Raw genomic sequence first — 17647 nt, 5'->3', positions numbered from 1 at the left:
TTAATGTTTTAATCCAGTAGGTGGCAGAAGGCTCATTCAAACTGCTCAGATGAGTGGGATAAAGTGGAAGGGATTTATTAAAGCTATGACAGGGACAGCTTTTTTTTGGTTGTTTAAAAAAAAAATACCATCAGTGCTAAATGATAGCAAATTATGTTTTCCTCTGTTGCCAAAAATGTCTCTTAATATATATATATATGTAGGTGAATACATGCCTTTCGTAGTTGGTAGTCTTGCTTATAATTTGTCTGTTTTGATATTTTCTGTATTTTAAAGGCAAATTCAAGCCTGACTACAGAAACCGCACGCAATGCATACTTGAATCTTAGGGTTTACAGCAAGTTTAAAACGCCTTGAAGTACGCAAGTCTGTAAGAAGCAAATGTGTAGTGATTATTTTCACCGACAGGTGGCGCTGAAAGCTACGTGATGACAGCCGTTTGGTCTCGTCAGTTCTTCAGCCGAGGAGGAGAGGAGAGCGCTATTATCAGCAGTTATCAACACGACGGTTACTTTCAAAGCAGTCACACGATAACAGTCGCTAACTATATCGTTACTAACTCAATTACTGTTTGTAACGTATGTAACAGGGTCGTACATTTTAAGGTTACTCAAAGGTTCACAAACACACCCGTTAGATGGCCATAAACACCAAAAATGATCCGTTTGCAGCGTGGAAGTAAGCGGGTTTGTTTAAATGTGCAAGATTTCCGATTAGCGGCTAACTTTTAGTTAGAAGTGAAACGAGCGGTAAAACTGAGTTACCAAGCAGTGCGTTTATGATTACGATACTACATTAAAATAATATTATATTATAAACTATTGCACCGGAAGCATTTCACCTTTCGGTTACACACACGTATATAATACATAAAGTCAAGACGAATTTAACACTTGATAGGATGTTGCCTCAGAAAAGCGGTTTTTGGCATGACGGTGGACCTCAGGTATTGGAAAAACTTGTACTTTCACGAAATAATATTTCAAAGACAGTTCGTCACAAGCTTTATTCACTCTGTGTAACGTTTATTTACAACACGTTTTAGTTTTGGCAAAGAGAGCGGCCATGATTCTTAAGCATATAAATCATGACATTTAAAGGAAAAAAAAACATTAAATATAAGTTTACGGTTGAGTTCGAGACTGAGTTCAAGTTATAGCTCTTTCAGCCATCGACTGAAAACTGGTCTTCTCATTAACATTACAGTATATAAACTATTGCATAGTACAATGCAAGGCACAGTGTCGTAAGTGCACTTAAACTAGTGAAGAAACAAACTCTATGCTACATTAAAGGCAAGTGAATGTCGGCTCATTCTTTCTCTCTGTGGAGCAGGCTTGATTCCTCAGTCTGAATATGGTCTCTAGTGCCTTGCGGGCTCCGGAAAGAAGTCCCTGAGGTCAAGCTAAGGAAAGACTGAAGTGAAGAGCAATCAGAAGTAATCGCTACCAGTTCTGGTGTCCATAACATGGTGGTCTGACAACAACAAAAACTCACAGGACAGCTTCTGGTAAGCAAGTGTGGACGCATGAACTGTTGGTTAACCTATACGTTGTTCAACACATGTCCAAAACAAAAAGGTAAGGGCTAAACACAATGTTTTTATGTTTTCTATTTGTACCAAAACGCAGTAGGGATTTTGAGGATGCCGCATATTTAGGGTGGGACTGCTGAGAGTCCATTATCAGCTGTGCAGTTTACAGCATGACCACGCTACATGCCTGAGGAGAAAAAACAAGTCTGAAGAACAAAGCCATTTGTGTTTGAGCTGATCTTTAAAAGGGAAAATGAGGGGGTGGCTTCAGCCAGAGGCAAAACTGAGAAGTTAGACAATGTATAAGCCTGGTCCACTGTAAATACATGAGTACTTCTGCTGAAATAGAGATAGGGTGATTTTTTTTTTTTTTTACAGCGTCAGATCATGTGGAGGACTATGAGTGCCACTTAAAAATAAAATAAAAATGATAATAAAATATATCAGTTAAAATGACAAGATAAAGAAAAAATACCTTTCACTTTGAAAAAAGTAGACCCTTTACATTTAAACTGTGAAAGTAAACTAAAATGATCACACTAATGCAGTGCTGCGGGGATGTATTTCTGTAGCCAAATGTTTTTTGTTTAAATCACTCAAATAAGGTCTGCACGAGCTTGAAATATTTTCCTGTGTTACTATAAAACATAAAATACACCAATAATCCCTCCTTCGTGACATTTTTAAAGCTTTTACTTAGAATGGCGGTTGCTAACAAGTGGCTACAGAGGCTTTCAAGGACATTAGGCACCATCACACTAAACAGGAAAACATGTCACGCTACTCAATAGTTTGCTTTTACAGCCTTGATGTGTTTAAAATCACACCTTCGGAAACTGTTCCAACTCAAACTTTCAGGGAAAATGTCACAGTTGGCCACAATGGTTTTGTTTCCAGATGGACAAGTTAATGATGTGGAAATCCTGTAGAATTTAACTGCATGACAGCTACCAAGTATTTCCAATATTAACTTCTAGCTTAGATTGCGATTTATTAATATATTATTTTTTACATTTACGAAAACTTTTTAAAATATGTCATAACTTGAAACATGATTCATCTATGATTTATCTAGCCATTTAAATTTTTGAAATAATACATTAGTGATCGATTTCTTCCTTTTAATTTAAGCGGCACAAAGAGTCCTCCATACTTTTAGTCCTCCATTGGCTGGTTTTTAATAGAGGAAAATGAGAACATTTTTTAAAAAGTGTGTAGGCCGAGTCATTTGAGAATACAGACCCCTTCAAAAATCAGAATGTAAATGCGTATGAAAAATATAACAATTACAGCACCATTTTATGGCATCATTGTTCTACACCTACACTTTATAGAGATAAAGGTCTGAAGGCTCACAGAAACGTGACTAAGTACACTTCATGGTTTTAAAAACACAAGGAAATATAAATGATTCATGGGATAATGTTGTCACGAGATGCATTTCCCTTTATCCTGTCACTGACAGACTTCAGTCTCCACACAGTGCGCTTGATTGTCACTCTTTTTGATGGATACCATTATTTTAATGTACTGTAATTTAGCGGTTTATCAGTTTTGTAAATTTTGAATGACCCAAGGAAGATACATTCCTCCTTGTCTCTCTCTCTCTCTCTTTCCATCTGCTCTACCTCTATTGATGAGTTGGCCATCCTCCAGAGAATTTCCCTTATTAACTAGCTCGAACTGCTGAAGCATTGACTCCAGAAAGAGCGCAATATTGATTTGAGGTGACTGAGAGAAAACCAGCTTGTACGCAGGAATGGATTTTCATTTTTTTTCATAAGCCTCGAGAAACCATATAATATAGCCGGTTTAAAAAAAAAAAAAATCCAATGGCTCAGAGCTGAATCTGAAATTCGATTGGTGAATTGGCGACGCCACGCCACGTCGGTTCAAGAAACCGCAGTCCCGTCTGAGACTTCTTTGGCTTGAGAAGCGAATCCTGTAAGGCAACGTGGGGGGAAAATGAAGGCACTTTTTTGGACAGTGTAGCTCTCTACAAGACATACAAACCGAGGGCAAGACCGCTCATTGTCCTGCGGGACAACAGGCGGATGGAGAAAGGAAGGATGTACAGCAGACTGGAGGCGGGTTAGGGTTTGTTACTCTGCCCAAAGCTTTGGAGAAGAGTGGGTGTTCACAGTTGGAGATGTTTTATCCTCACACGATAGCACAACAGCTCCTGCAGGCCGCGCAGCCCCGTTTTTGTTTCTTTGGGCTGAAGATTGTCAGGATGGCCTCATCAAATACTGTCTTTAGTCCCTTCTGAGTCAGCGCCGAACACTCCAGATAGCACTGGGCTCCAATCTGTGGACGTCAATATACAAATTTGAAACAAATCGCTTAACATTACCGTCATTTTTGTTCCGTAACACAAAAGGAGAGGTTTAGCAGAGTGTCTGAGCTCCTAGTTTCCGTGAGAAAATAATAGTGACTGTAATTTGTCGAAGGAAATTGAAAACTCACTGAAACATATCCATGAAAATCATGCTTGACAGTTGTGGTCAGAATTCTTTTTCACTGAATGGAAAAGAGTAGTTCTAACACTCTGTTAACCTTTTTTTTTTTGTGTACCACAGAAGAAAAAAGTCATATGGGACAACATAGTTGGAACAGCATGAGGATGAGAGAGAATTTTTAGCGTTCCTTTCGGTGCTTTGCAACACAGTGGCGAAAGTTTATGAATCATGCTTTCTATTTTTTGAAACCGGGACAGGTCAAGAATAAAATACACAACAAACACATGAGCACCCCTCACCTCTCTGGCTAGTTTGAGGCCTTGCTCATAGGTGAGTGGCTTCTCCTTCATCTGAAGCAGACGTGCCAGTGTCTTTGGGTCATCTCGCAAGTCAATCTTAAGTAGAAATAGAAAAAAAATAGAAAAACAATCCAATAAATAAATAGTTTTTTGTTCACTTCATTTAATAAATATTCATATTTTGATGAATAAATGACCTGATCATAAACTAATATTAACCAAGTTCCTAGTTACTGTCTGAACTAGAAACTCCTGCACCTGTGTCCCGATGAGGATGTAGGGCACATGAGGCATGCAGGATTTGAGCTCAGGTACCCATTCCTCCTGCACATTGTGATAGGAAGCTGGATTCACGACAGAGAAGCAGATGAGAAAGACGTCTGTGTTGGGGTAGGAGAGGGGCCGCAGCTGGTTGTAGTCCTCCTACATGACGACAAGTAAAGTAAGGCCTGCTTTAGACTCAGTTCGTCTCTCTTACAACTGAAAAATGATGCAGAAGATCTTTTTTTGAGTGCAAAGATTAATTTAGGTTAAAGGTTAAAGATTCATTTAAAGCTTTTTAAGTTGCACTGCCTACAGCTGTGGGAAGAACAGGGTTGTTGATTGGAGTTATTTTCAAGTATTAAGATACTTCAACACCACACCGCACAGATGTGTTTCTTTTGACTTATTACGCTGAATACCATTCTGCAATTATCCTTGTTTTATTACAGTGCCTGGGTGAGAGAGGCCAATTTGATCGTTCCTTTAATGAGAAAGTGCTACTATACAAATAATTGGGGTCAGTTGTTTTTTTTTTTTTTTTTTAAGCATATATTACTTTTATTCAGCAAGGATGTCAAAATCCGTATTTACAGCATTGCAAAAGTTTTTTCTTCAAATTAAACGTTCTGTACATCAAAAACCTGATCCTGAAAAATATCACGATTTCCACAAAAATATGAGCCCCAGCTGCACGTGATGATAATAATAAAAGTTTTTTGAACGCAAAATCAGCATATTATGATTTCTGAAGGATTTTAAAGTACTGCATTATTTCTTAAATAAGTGCAGCCTTGGTGAGACATTTAAATATGTTGAACCGAATTTGAATTTGCAAGTATCGCTGGTGGATCACCGACTAAACTATATAGTGAAACAGTTAAAAATTAGTATTCTGAGTCAATAAATGTAATCCTTTTATAAAATATAACTCGTAGAGAATCATTATTATTCATGATTTTATTCTACCGCTTACTATGAAATGCAAATGAACATAAATAATTAACATCAGGCCTTTAAAATGTCAGTGCCGAATGACAGCTCCGTGCCAGCATCTCGTAAAAGTCAGTTCTTCTTGAGTGCCATTGATCTCATAGTGAGTGATCGATAGAAGAGAAGGGCCAGACATCACACAGATGCTCCTCTCTATCAGTGAACTGCTTATGGGAGCAGATGTACTGAATTATATAACTTTCATTTATACAGCAATGTGCGACTCACTACATTAGTCAGTCTTTTCAATTCTGAAACACAGCAAATATTCTTCATTACAGCTCGCACTGTGCTTGCTACAGTCAAACATTTACTTGTTATATCAAGCTGAAAAGCAATACCCACACTTTAGCTTTCTTTATTACTTAAAGCAAAAACGGTCCTTGAAACAAAGTTAGAAAAGTGACCCTGAGTGCATTGTTAGTAGAAGTTGGTAAATATTTATACTGTTATGCAAATCAGCACCCTATAGCACTTTTCACCAGTCTGCTACAGATTCTAAGATTGCAATGTAAAATATGCATGTAATGCTATTTTCCCTTGCATTGCATGTTTTTGCATATAAAAGAATGGTTTATTTCCTCATAATTTATTCAGATTTATGCACGTTGGAAACTACATTCTGTTTAATGAATGCCAATGTCAGCAACTGCCAAAGACCTTATAAGAGAATATTCCTCATGGGAATAAGAGAATTCCTTATAAAAATAAATAAAGCTGATGCTGAAATGTTAAACAGATGAGTGGAAGTGACAGTAATGATCAATGATAAAAAAAGAAAATAATTATGTGACTATTATGTTTTTTTCCAACTAATTTAAGTTACAGCGCTAATATGTTGTAATATATTTTAGGATAACAACTGGCGCCCGTAAGATGCGTATTACAGGGCCGGCTGATTGCGTGATGCCTTTAGACACGCAGGGAAAGTAAACAGCTGGGCTTTGGTTCAGATGCATCTATCTCTTCAGGCTGTGTATGAATAGCCATGTGAGTTTCCTTTTGAAGAATTACTGCAATAAGTCGAAATCAGAGTCATTATGGTGGGCTGACAGTGACAAAAACAACCCAGCCTGTGGTTTGTTGTAATTTCAAGTCAGTGCTTGCAGCTTTATCTACAACATTATTCAAAACAGGTTGTAAATTCTGCCATTAAACGTGACTGTGATGCAAAAGGAGTTTACATTCAGAGTGATCTGATGCATGGCCACAACGCATTTAGTAATGTTTTCAAGAGTTTGTGTTGATGAAATTAGACTACTTAGTAGGGAAAAGACATTAACCAAGTATAAAACTCGACTTTTGTGTCTAAATTCTCTGGTAATTGATAACAATAGTGAAGTTGTGACTAAGTTTTAAGACTTTTATTGTGTAGATAAGGCTTAAAGTTGGCATGAAATAAAAAAAAAATCTGAAATGCATGTTTTAGATCTTTTTGTGAATGATTCAGCTATACATGTTTAATTTCTCACATTTTTTGCCTTGTATTTATAATTCAAATGCTCGATCTTCCAGTGAAACGTCAAACTGCTATGATGTACATACATTCCAATCATTTTGTCTGCTTAAATCCTGCCCCTTTCTTACAATATACCGCATGCTCTCATGTAAATCTGTCCCCATCCAAATGACAACAAGTTTTCAACGATCCATTTAACTTGAATGTTCATCACAGTATAGAAGGAAAGATCTGCTTCTGTTATTGTGACTATATAGACTTCAGAATCATTAACTCACTTGTCCAGCAGTATCGTACAATCCCAGTAAGTGCTGCCTCCCAGATACCGTTACATTCACTGTAAAAAACAGAAAAAGTTTTGTTACATTCATTATGCATATCAAACAGAAAAATACTGTGCAGAATATGCCTGTAAAATGTGTGTTTGTCCAGCAGTGTTTCTGCTCCTGCTGTATCACATCTCTCTGATGTACTTCCAGAACTCTGGACCTGCTGTTTGGTTGTGGGTGGGAACGGAGGTTGATTTGGAACAGGACAGCTGTCAACAGCAAGGGGTGAGCGGTTTTGGAAAACAGGGAGGAAAGAGCGGTGTGCGTGCTCGCAGACATTTTTCATTCTGAGTTGCAGGTGATGAAGGGGAGAGAACGGCTGTGTTGACACAACTAAAAGGAAAAAAACCCAGACAAGTCGATCTTTTGTCATCAAACAACATGCAATAAAAGACCACTGCTGAGAAGAGGAGAACAGCTGGACTCAACAATTACAGATACTAGTCCGCTGTGTGTCTCTTCTCAAAGTGGTTTGATAAGACTGATTAAAGGAATGTGTGCGTGAAGAAGAAAGAGGCTGTGTCGTGAAAGGTGGCCCTCTACAAATTCTTCAGGTCTCAAGCACCTCCCTTTAAACTACATTACGCCTGGAATACTGATGACTGGGACCATGAAAAAAAAGATTATACCAAATTTTTCATAACTCATCAACTGTACTGAGCCAGATACCCATGGATGCTTCCAAAATTACCAATAACCTTCCTGTCAGAACCAAAGTACTTCCTGCAAACTATAGATATTGTGGCCTTAATCAGTTGAGAAGCTTCTTGAAAATTCTCCAATGTCCATTGAAAATAAGCCCAGCAGAATGTAAGAAATTCAGCACAGACAATTCAGGTTAAACCAATTATCTTTGAAATACTGTTCACATTTGATCATGTTGCTTTCAGGCTTTGCAAATAACCATAATAGAGCGCTAGCATCCATTCAACTTGTGTGCTAGATTCCCGGTCCAGCTTTGTGCAAATATCGATGTCTAATTCATGAACAAACTGTTAGAGTCTGATCTTTTCAATGAATCAGCTGATTCAGTTTATAAAACTGCTCCTATGTGCTTGAATGGAGAAATCTTTGCTTGCAAAACTCTAAAGCCCAGTTAAGGCTTGATTATAGGCCAATTTTGGCATGATCTGCTTTAGGCAGGGTGCTGTGGGGATTCGTAAACATCAATGGGCGTTGGGAGACGCAAGATTTATTTCTGTTATCTTGTGTAGTGTGTCACTGAGGATGACATCCGATGCTTCATCTGCGCTGCTTCATGCTTCCTCACAGAAAGATTAGCATGTTCAATTTGTTTTTCATCATCTATGATGAGTTCCATCACATTTGTGATACAGGCCCATAGGAGCGCAGAAGTGCCTTCATATGTGCTTTTAAACAAGCTGAAACAGAAGAGAGACCTTTTTGGTAGAATTTTACAATGCAGAAAAATTTTTGTTAAGCTATATCTGCTCCTGCATTTATGATGTTTTCTTGAGGGATTACTGCAAGTGAAAAAGGTCATGTCACCATCTAGTCCCGCACTACATCAAGCACATCGTTAAAGGAACACTCCATTTTTTTTTTGAAAATAGGCTTATTTTCCAACTCCCATTAAACAGTTTAGTTTTACCATTTTTGAAATCCATTCAGCCGATCTCTGGGTCTGACAATAGCTCTTTTAACTCCAGCTTAGCATAGATCATTAAATCTGATTAGACCATTAGCATCTCACTCATAAATGACCAGTTTTTATATTTTTCAGCAGGAGCAATGATAATGCTGGGGACTATTTTCGGGTGCCATGTAATATCATTGTGCCTGCTGAACCTATGTTATGGCAGCAAAGTTCCTTGATTATTACACCGAAATGAGAGTATATGAGAGCATGAGAGTTCCTAGCCATATCAGCCTAGAAAATAGTAACTTTTCCTTTCCTATTATACAATTTAGCTACAGGAGAGTCAAGTTTTAAATAGGAAAAGTATCAAATCTCTTTGGTCATTTTTGGGAGAGATGGTAACAGTCTAATCAGATTTAATGGTCTATGCTAAGCTGCAGCTAAAAGTGTTACCGCCAGACCCAGAGATCAACTGAATGAATTAAAAAACGGTAAAACTCAACTGTTTAACTCTAGGGGAGTTTTAACCTATTCTCAAAAAACGTGTCATGTTTCTTTAAAGACGGTAAGCGAAAAAAATTATCAAGTGGCAATGTATAGTCCAAATCATGAAACAGTGACTGTCGTAACTGACAAACAAAATCATATAGGCTTAAAATTGCGCTGTGGTTTTTGAATCAACTCACTGATTTGATAATCCAGTTCCAGCAATTAACAGATTAGCACCTGAGGGATAGATTTTCATGTAATATTAAATAAGAAATAATTTCAAATGTACCACAAGTCATATGGAACACTTTTATGACCATTTTATAGTGTTCTGTTGACTTTTAAATTATTTTCTAATATTACATTATGACAAAAATGTTTTTTTGGGTTTTTTTTATTGTTCCCCAAACAACAAACATATTTGAAACTATACCGAATGCACGATTTGAATAATTCTGGTTAGTCATGAATATAAAACCCTAAAAGACACTAAAAGGCCCTACAGCAGTTCTTACGCTAGCTTAACTGTTTCACTTGAAAAGGCATAATGTTTGTTTCATAAATTATGATTGCAAAAAATGTCTGTGCGGCCCTTTTAAAATTCAAATGAAATTTTCAGTCATATCTTGCACCGCTTTAAGCGATTGCTAATATCAATGCTAATTTTAACAATCATGTGCTCAACACTGGAGACAAAAGACAAATACAAAGTAGCACTAGCTCTAATGCCCCTAGTTTAGCCTCATGGAGGTACATGGGGTCACTGAGGAGTTGCGTGAGCTCCTTTAGGGCGGTCTTTTTCTTCTGAAAGGCATTGCAGCTGTAGGAAACCAGCCAAGCAGTGTTTTGATTAGATGTGCTTAGAAGTTCTTTCCCTGTGGACTGTGAAGATGGACCAGAAACACTGGCCTTGAGTCTGTTGCTGTGTATCAGCTGTTCCTGACAGGTCCTTTTACCAGCACAATTCTTTTCCCCTCTTGGGGCTGGGCTAAATAAGGAGTCTAATCTTTTCCTCACTTACTGATTCCCTGACTCTTTCTTTGCCTATAAATACAAAGCCACTAGTACAAAAACAAGGCTGGGGTGATGTGAGGTGAAAATTTGAGAGAAGTTATAAGTCTGTAGGGATGGAGAAGGCTTGGTGGCTGTGAATCAGGCTCTCAGCTGTTCTCTTCAGTCAGCTGCTTTTCCCCATGAGGCTTGAGCTTTCTGTAAACCCCAGCCCCCATTCTGTGGCTTGGAGAGAAATCAATGTTGTGTTATAGTCTCACTCAAGCAAGCCTGACCCACTGTTGTGAGACGTGTTTTGGGGCATCAGAAGCCCACATGGCCCTCCAGACCTCTCAGACCTTCTTCATTCCTCTTTTTTTCTGTCTTAAACTGGTCTGTGACATTGAGCCAGACAATATATCTGCATTCAGTGAGCTTAAGCCTATAAGAACAGTACAACGAATTGTGTATATACTCACATGGTAATAGCAAGAGACTGCAAATTTAATTTAGGCACTTTTCATTCCATCACCAGGGCATTAGGTCTCAAGTGATAACTATTTACTGTAGATGCGTTGACCTCTCACTCACAATTGACATCCATTTTTCAATTGTGGACTGTTTTCCACCATCCATTCTCGTAAAATTGTCTTTTAGCAATAAATATGTTGGTATCATGGATCTGCTATTGGAATATGGTAATCTGTGTATTGTGCACCATTCAGAGAGCAATTGTCACAACTGTTTTATGCCAGTAAATTAGCCAATACCGTCACTCAATTCAACCTTTAAATCAACATGCCAAATATATCCACTATGCTCGTGCAGCATTGTGATCCATTTATTGGTTTCCGTTTTCTGAGTTGTTGGCATTCCTGAAGTTGGATTTCATTTTTTTTTTAAGTTTGTACCATTAGTGTTTGTTTTGAAGGCATTGGTTGGTAAATCTGCAGAATAAGCCACTGGGTTTTATCGTCTTTTCAATTCCTGTTGCTGCAGCACTGTGCTTGCCAGAGGGAAGTGTACATAATCTACATACACATTTTGCATAGCATAACTAAAGAAGACATTAATGTGATTAATCTTGTATTCTGAAGCCAAAAGAATCTGTAATGCCCTTACACAGCATTTACTGTAAGATTGAGCTTTTGCTTGTCAGTGAACATTTTGTCACAGTACTTCCGTACTTAGCAAAACATGAAATGAGCTCAACCACTCCCTCCACTGATTATTATTTTTTAATTTAATTACTTATTAGGAACTCTTTCTAGGTTTCTATGAGGTTTCTATCTACAAAAAAAATACATTTATAATATTACTTGAAGGGACAGATGGAAATAAAATCATGTCACAAATTACACATCCTCATGTCATTACTAATATCTTTTGGACCTAAAACAAATTCAAGTGAGCTTTAGATTCATCCATGTAAATAGAGTACGGGAACTAAGCTGAAGAGCAATTTGCTAATTCCTTTGAGTTTCCTATGGGTTTTTCAATTTATGATTAAAATAAAGCCTGTGGTAAACATAACGTAACAACACTTTGACGTTTTATTCCTCAACCTAAACTGGACACACTCACCCCCAAACATTAATCTAGTTACTTAATAAAAACATGTTCTCAATACGTCAAAGTATCACACGTTTACCACATGCTTTATTTTATAGTTCAAAAGAAGATTTACTTGCTTCAACCACTCCATTAGACACAACTTTATTCTAATTTATTCTTTCCACCATCCAACCACTAACCAAATCTGGCGTGTTGATACTACTATGAATTATGGGATACCATAAGCAGCAAAGAATAAAATATCTTTAAAACCAGAACTTCTCTGGGTGTTTCTGGTCCTTTATTAGTAAATCATAAATTATTATCGATGTCAGTTTTAATAAAAACCTGTGCTCTCATCTGCCAGTTCAAGGAGAGATCAAATCAAATTGAAAATGTAGTGGAAAGATAATGAAAAACAATATGTATTAAATTGGTGATCTGTGCCGATACAACACCGGCTGTGGTGAATGGAGTGTTGCAGCACGATTTACGATTAGCTATGACACAGATGAGTGTTTAGCACTGAAAAGTGATATGAACAATAGCTTTCTGGCTGTAGGTATTTTAATACAGACCACGTGAGAAACTTTTTTCAAAAACATTAGCATTTGTTATTTTCGATACCACCCGTTGGCTGTAAATAAGTGTTCCAGAAACCTAAAAGATCTTCTAGTACAGGCTAGTTTTAAGAGTGCAGTCTCTCCTGCATCTTATATTTTACTTTACTCCTACTTTATTGAGGAAGCGAAGGAAATTATACACAGTATAACAATACATTTAAAACTTCAGTTTTCGGTCATCCAAGAACGGGCCGTAGATACTAAATCAACTCTGCTTCAACCCATGTTGTATATCTTATTCAATGTCCATGTGGTTTGTGTTATGTGGGAAAAACATCTCGACAACTGAAACAGAGGATCAGTGAACATAAGTGCTCCATTAGGAGAAAAGATACTGCTTATCCAGTTGCTGCACATTTTCTGTCGTTTAATTATGTTTAATCATTATGTCTTTGTGTTTCTTGGGGATTCAAAAGGTGTATGTTGTCGAGAATTGTTTTGGATTGTAACTTTGCAAATGTAACCCACAATAATATATAGTTTAAAATGAGTATAGCTGATTACATAACTACACTGATAAACATAATACACTATAGTTAATAAATAAATAGACTGGAATGTAAAATTCATAGTCTATAGGGAATTTGTTTCAAAAAAATGTCTGTTAGGAATATATTGACGCTTCACCTTTAAGAGAATCGCTTGCGCACATCAAACCAGAAAGCAATGGCAGAGAGAGAGAGAAAATGAAAATATTAAATATATTACTGAGTGAAATAATTAATCAAAAAATTGCTTTTAAGAAACCAAAAGAGTTGAAGGGTGTTCAAATGTAGCGTCGATCACATTCATTTGTGGGGACGTCTTTAAAAGTCTTGTCTGTAACAGTACACATATGCCTGATGAAGGTCAGTGGACCGAAACGTTGCTTATTCTACACATACATTTTTATATTTAGCATGGACTGATAGTGTGCTGGATTTTTATTTTTATTAATACTGGCCACATGGCGATATCCACAATTCGGCATCACTGGTGGATTAGTTGATTAGTTGTTAGGAGTGAAGCGGGAGCCATACTAGACGATGACTCATCTAAAACGCATTAACAGGCACTGTGTCATTGGCCGGGAATGTCATTGGTTTGTTTTGGACAAGAGAATTCAGATCCTGTGGGATTTATGAACGGAAACCATAGTCCCAAATACTGTTGGGTTGAGCTCTACCTCTCGTACACTGCAGTTAATGGTTCTGGTGAAAATAATATAGTTCTATTAATATATTTGCCCTTTTTACAAGAGTTATGGCTTGTAAAGTAGCCTGTATGTTAATGAATAAAATATAAAAAAATAATATTAATGTTAATATTAATAAAAATATGAGGTTGTTTAAAAGACACAATTGGAAAAGTTAAATTATACCATTTTACCTTTTCTAATGCTACCAAAGTTTTGGGTCAGTAGTTTTTTTAGTCAATATTAAAACAACAATATTAAAATATCTCCAAATAGCTGATGCTTGGATCACTAAGTTCACCATTTAACTATACATCTCAAAAAGGCTGCTTATTTATTAATTACATTTTCACTTACAGTGCAGTTAACATACTCCCAGTGCCAACTGTTGCATTACTGCTGAGGCATGAATGAATTTCATAGTTTTTTAATTTAAGACCAATTCTAGCATAGCAACACAGTAAAGCCTTCAGTGGCCTACAATGGGAGCTCTGTGCCCCTTATCCTGCACATTAAGCCACTATGTAACAATTCGCTACTTTATGATGATGCTTTGTCAAGGTCTCTCTCCAGGGGCCTAATATGAATGTAAGTGATTGATTGGCCCTGGAAGAACATTGTCTCTCTCAATTTTTCATTCTGCACTACTATACGTCTATATTACAGGACATGCACTGTAAATGACCGCAGTCCACCTCTAAACGGTGCTTAAACGTTTACATACCATGACTTAAATTTGAATTCACATCTGTTTGCCAGCACACTATAAAGGAACCATATAAAATGCCTTTATGTATCCGCTATTCTTAATGAGCACGGTTTCATTTCCTTAAAGGTGAAGTGTGTCTTTTTTGCACAGCTACTGTCACCGAAATCAATTGTAGAAAATGGTTTCCCGAACACTCTCAAATTCTTGTTTGGATTCTTAAACGTGTTGTGGCAAACCTAAAGTTGCCTTGGCAGGAGAAAATATTTAAACATTATATATATATAAAAAAAAACACAAGGTTAAAGTCTACTCAGTCATGCCTTTAATTCCATAATCTTTTATTAGCAAAAGTGCCTGCATTCAAACTTCTGTGACATCCACTCTGGATGACCTCACTCATCAGCTTAATTCATTGCAAGAGTGCACACTCCCTGAAGATCTTTCCATTTCATTCAACTCCCGAGAGTTTCAAAGTTTTGCTCACTCCTTGAATGAGTTCAGCCTGTGTGTTTGTCATGAGCCTGCGCTGGCCAGCTGGAGGAAATTGCAACACAGGATACTATTAAAATCTCATAAAAAGGAAAAGAGTTCTTCTTTTTGGCACAGCCCAGATAAACATGCCTTATTTGATCATACGGCGAAATGTGCAATAAAAAAACCCTTGGACAATACCTGCTTTTAGGTTAAGCTATAAAAACGCTCTCGCAAATGAAAGCCAAAAAGATTGGGGTTAAACTGAGTTTTTTTTCTCCCTCTTTCATAGTAATTCACAGGCTTTTTCTCTCCAGCCCTGAAAATGTGTGAATCACTCAGTCATTGTGCTATCATTAATCATCTAAAGACGCTGAAGAAGAGATCTTGCTTCAAAATGCAAACAGTTTAAATATGAATCTCACTCCACTGCTTTTCCAACTTTCCCCCTGCTAATAATGTCAGCAGGAAAGACCTGTACTGGAATTAGAAGATTGCACAAGATTAGATTTACTGAAAACATCTACTTTTGTAGAACTCCTTATATTAGTCATTTTGAATTTTTCATCTTAGAATTTATCACAGTTGGGAAAACTGATATTAAGAGATATTAGCTACATCTTAAATCTACATCGCATGTCTAGTAGGTGCTATATTTGGTTTGAAACATACTTTCTTAAATCTGAATAGCATATCTTTTTCAGACAGTGGTAGTATATCCGCTATGTTGTACCAGTCTCAGATGCATCCCTTCACTGCAAATCAAAAATCCTTTCCTTAACCTACCATCATGGTAGTAAAAACACTACTATTTCACGTACTGCCATTCACCTACTATATAAGCATATGGACACAGGGCCTGTTTGTCGATTTCCTTCCTACTTGTTCTTATAAGAAGGTTCTTTCTTGATATTTATGAGGGAAGTGTCCTGCTGTTTCCAGAGGATGTTGAAGCTGACCTGACCGCCACTGTGTAATTAGGACTTGACCCTCATAGGATTTCGGAGCGTGCATGTGTCATTGGGGGCTTTCCTGAGAACCCAAAACCTTTATGCATTCATGCGTTTGAGTCGAAGAGAACAAGAGGGGGAAATGAATGGATAACAACACATTTGTGACAAAGCTACAACGCCTACAGTACAGAAGGTCTACTGAGAAAGCGTTTAGACTGATCAACAGGTTGCAGCACTCTGACTCTCACTGATGCTATTTATTTGCATTATTTACCTCCCGCGCAACATAGCTAAATTGTCTTTTAACGTCCCTTGCACACTAAGGTAATCGACCCTAAAGAAGATTTAAACACTTGTTTTCGTATTTTGTTTAACTATTGTAGGACAGTGAAACTAATAAGCTACGTTTGGTGGAAAACACATTGATGAAATGTGCAGGCAATATATTTAAATGCAGGTAACAACAGCTACGCCCGTTTGAAAATCATTAAACACGACCCTCTAATTTTAACCTTAAATTAGAGGGCTCTGATCACAAACTATAATTCGTACCCCGTTTCTACTTTTTTAGTATGCCGGGCCTCAGTCCTCGCACTGGCAGTTGATATCTCCTCTTTCAGATGGCTATTCTTGGGACCGTCCCCTGCCCGACTGTAGTGGGGGGCGCTGGGCAAGGATTAGGTAGACATGCTGTAAACTGCACTTCATAAACAGGGATTTCGGGGGACCGCTTTGCGCTGGAGCGCATCTTACCTGCGTAGTGATCGAACACCGTCGGCACATATTCCTCGGGGAAAGCATCGTTTGCGTAACTCATGAGCAAACAGGTTTTGCCCACAGCTCCATCGCCGACCACAACACATTTCAACATCTTTTTGGCCGCGGTATCGAGAGGTTCGCCGTTACCGCCTCCATCCTCAGCCGCTTCCACTGCGTTCTGCCTACTTTTCGAGCCGAGGGCAGGCATGATAGTTGGGCAAGTCCAGAAACCGTATCCCTCCACAGGTGGTCAAGTCTTCTGTCGACCACAAATATCGCCCTTTAAGACGTTAGGCTTCGTGCGACCCGTTGAAACGCTCGAGTTGTAGTGTGGCACGGCGCGCGGGCAAATCCGTCAAGTAGGTGACCCACGCTTCAGCTCGCGCTTCCAAAACAATCCCTCGCCATCGACAGCAGTTTGACGAAAACTCACGATAACTCCTACAACTCGCATTCCGATGTTCTACATTTTCCTGATCCGACGACGAGACCGTTTGTAAAACAGTGGCCGCGGCTCCGGTTTAATTCCTTCATACTCCTAGCAGCTTTCCACATTCGCCCCTACGCGGCTACGCATCGTCAGTGTCAGGAAATCATTGGCTTCCCTGCGAATTCCATATTAGGCAGGAGTGGGCTGGGAACAATAGGGTCTCTGTCCGCAGCCTGCTCAGACAGGGGACTTCAGCGGCGCGAGAGGGGCGGGAGCACGTCCCAAGTCTTACTGCATTTCCTAAAATGCGGCGCCACGAGGAAGGATGGCAGGAGTTGGATTTTCATTCATTCGTTCACCCATCACTCACTTTATTTCCTTCTCTCTCTCTAACACTAGGCTCACACACAATCATTTTGAGGTTTAAATAATTGGTCTAGCCTAGTTTCTTTCATACTGATTAAGTGTTCGTTAATTCACATTTCTTCAAAGCCTTTATGGTGAAATAGACTCGTCTGAAAGGCGTTGAATGATCATAAAAAGTTTAATAAACTTCTGCCT

The 17647-nt window shown here is 38.2% G+C and overlaps 1 protein-coding gene across 1 annotated transcript; it reads right to left on the bottom strand.

The window, feature by feature from the left end:
- Positions 1-975: 975 nt before the first annotated feature.
- Positions 976-17287, bottom strand: rhoj (ras homolog family member J). The gene is made up of 5 exons (XM_043237784.1): positions 16651-17287; positions 7284-7342; positions 4551-4715; positions 4293-4388; positions 976-3841 (listed from the first exon to the last, which is right to left on the bottom strand). Exons 1-5 carry the CDS (start codon positions 16862-16864, stop codon positions 3695-3697), a joined length of 681 nt encoding a protein of 226 aa, XP_043093719.1. The 5' UTR covers positions 16865-17287; the 3' UTR covers positions 976-3694.
- Between the last annotated feature and the right edge of the window lie 360 nt (positions 17288-17647).

The sequence above is a fragment of the Puntigrus tetrazona genome, chromosome 4 (assembly GCF_018831695.1).
Source record: "Puntigrus tetrazona isolate hp1 chromosome 4, ASM1883169v1, whole genome shotgun sequence".
Taxonomy (NCBI): Eukaryota; Metazoa; Chordata; class Actinopteri; order Cypriniformes; family Cyprinidae; genus Puntigrus; species Puntigrus tetrazona.
Note: the sequence above shows the minus strand (reverse complement) of the source record. Positions and strands in the feature narration are given on the sequence as shown.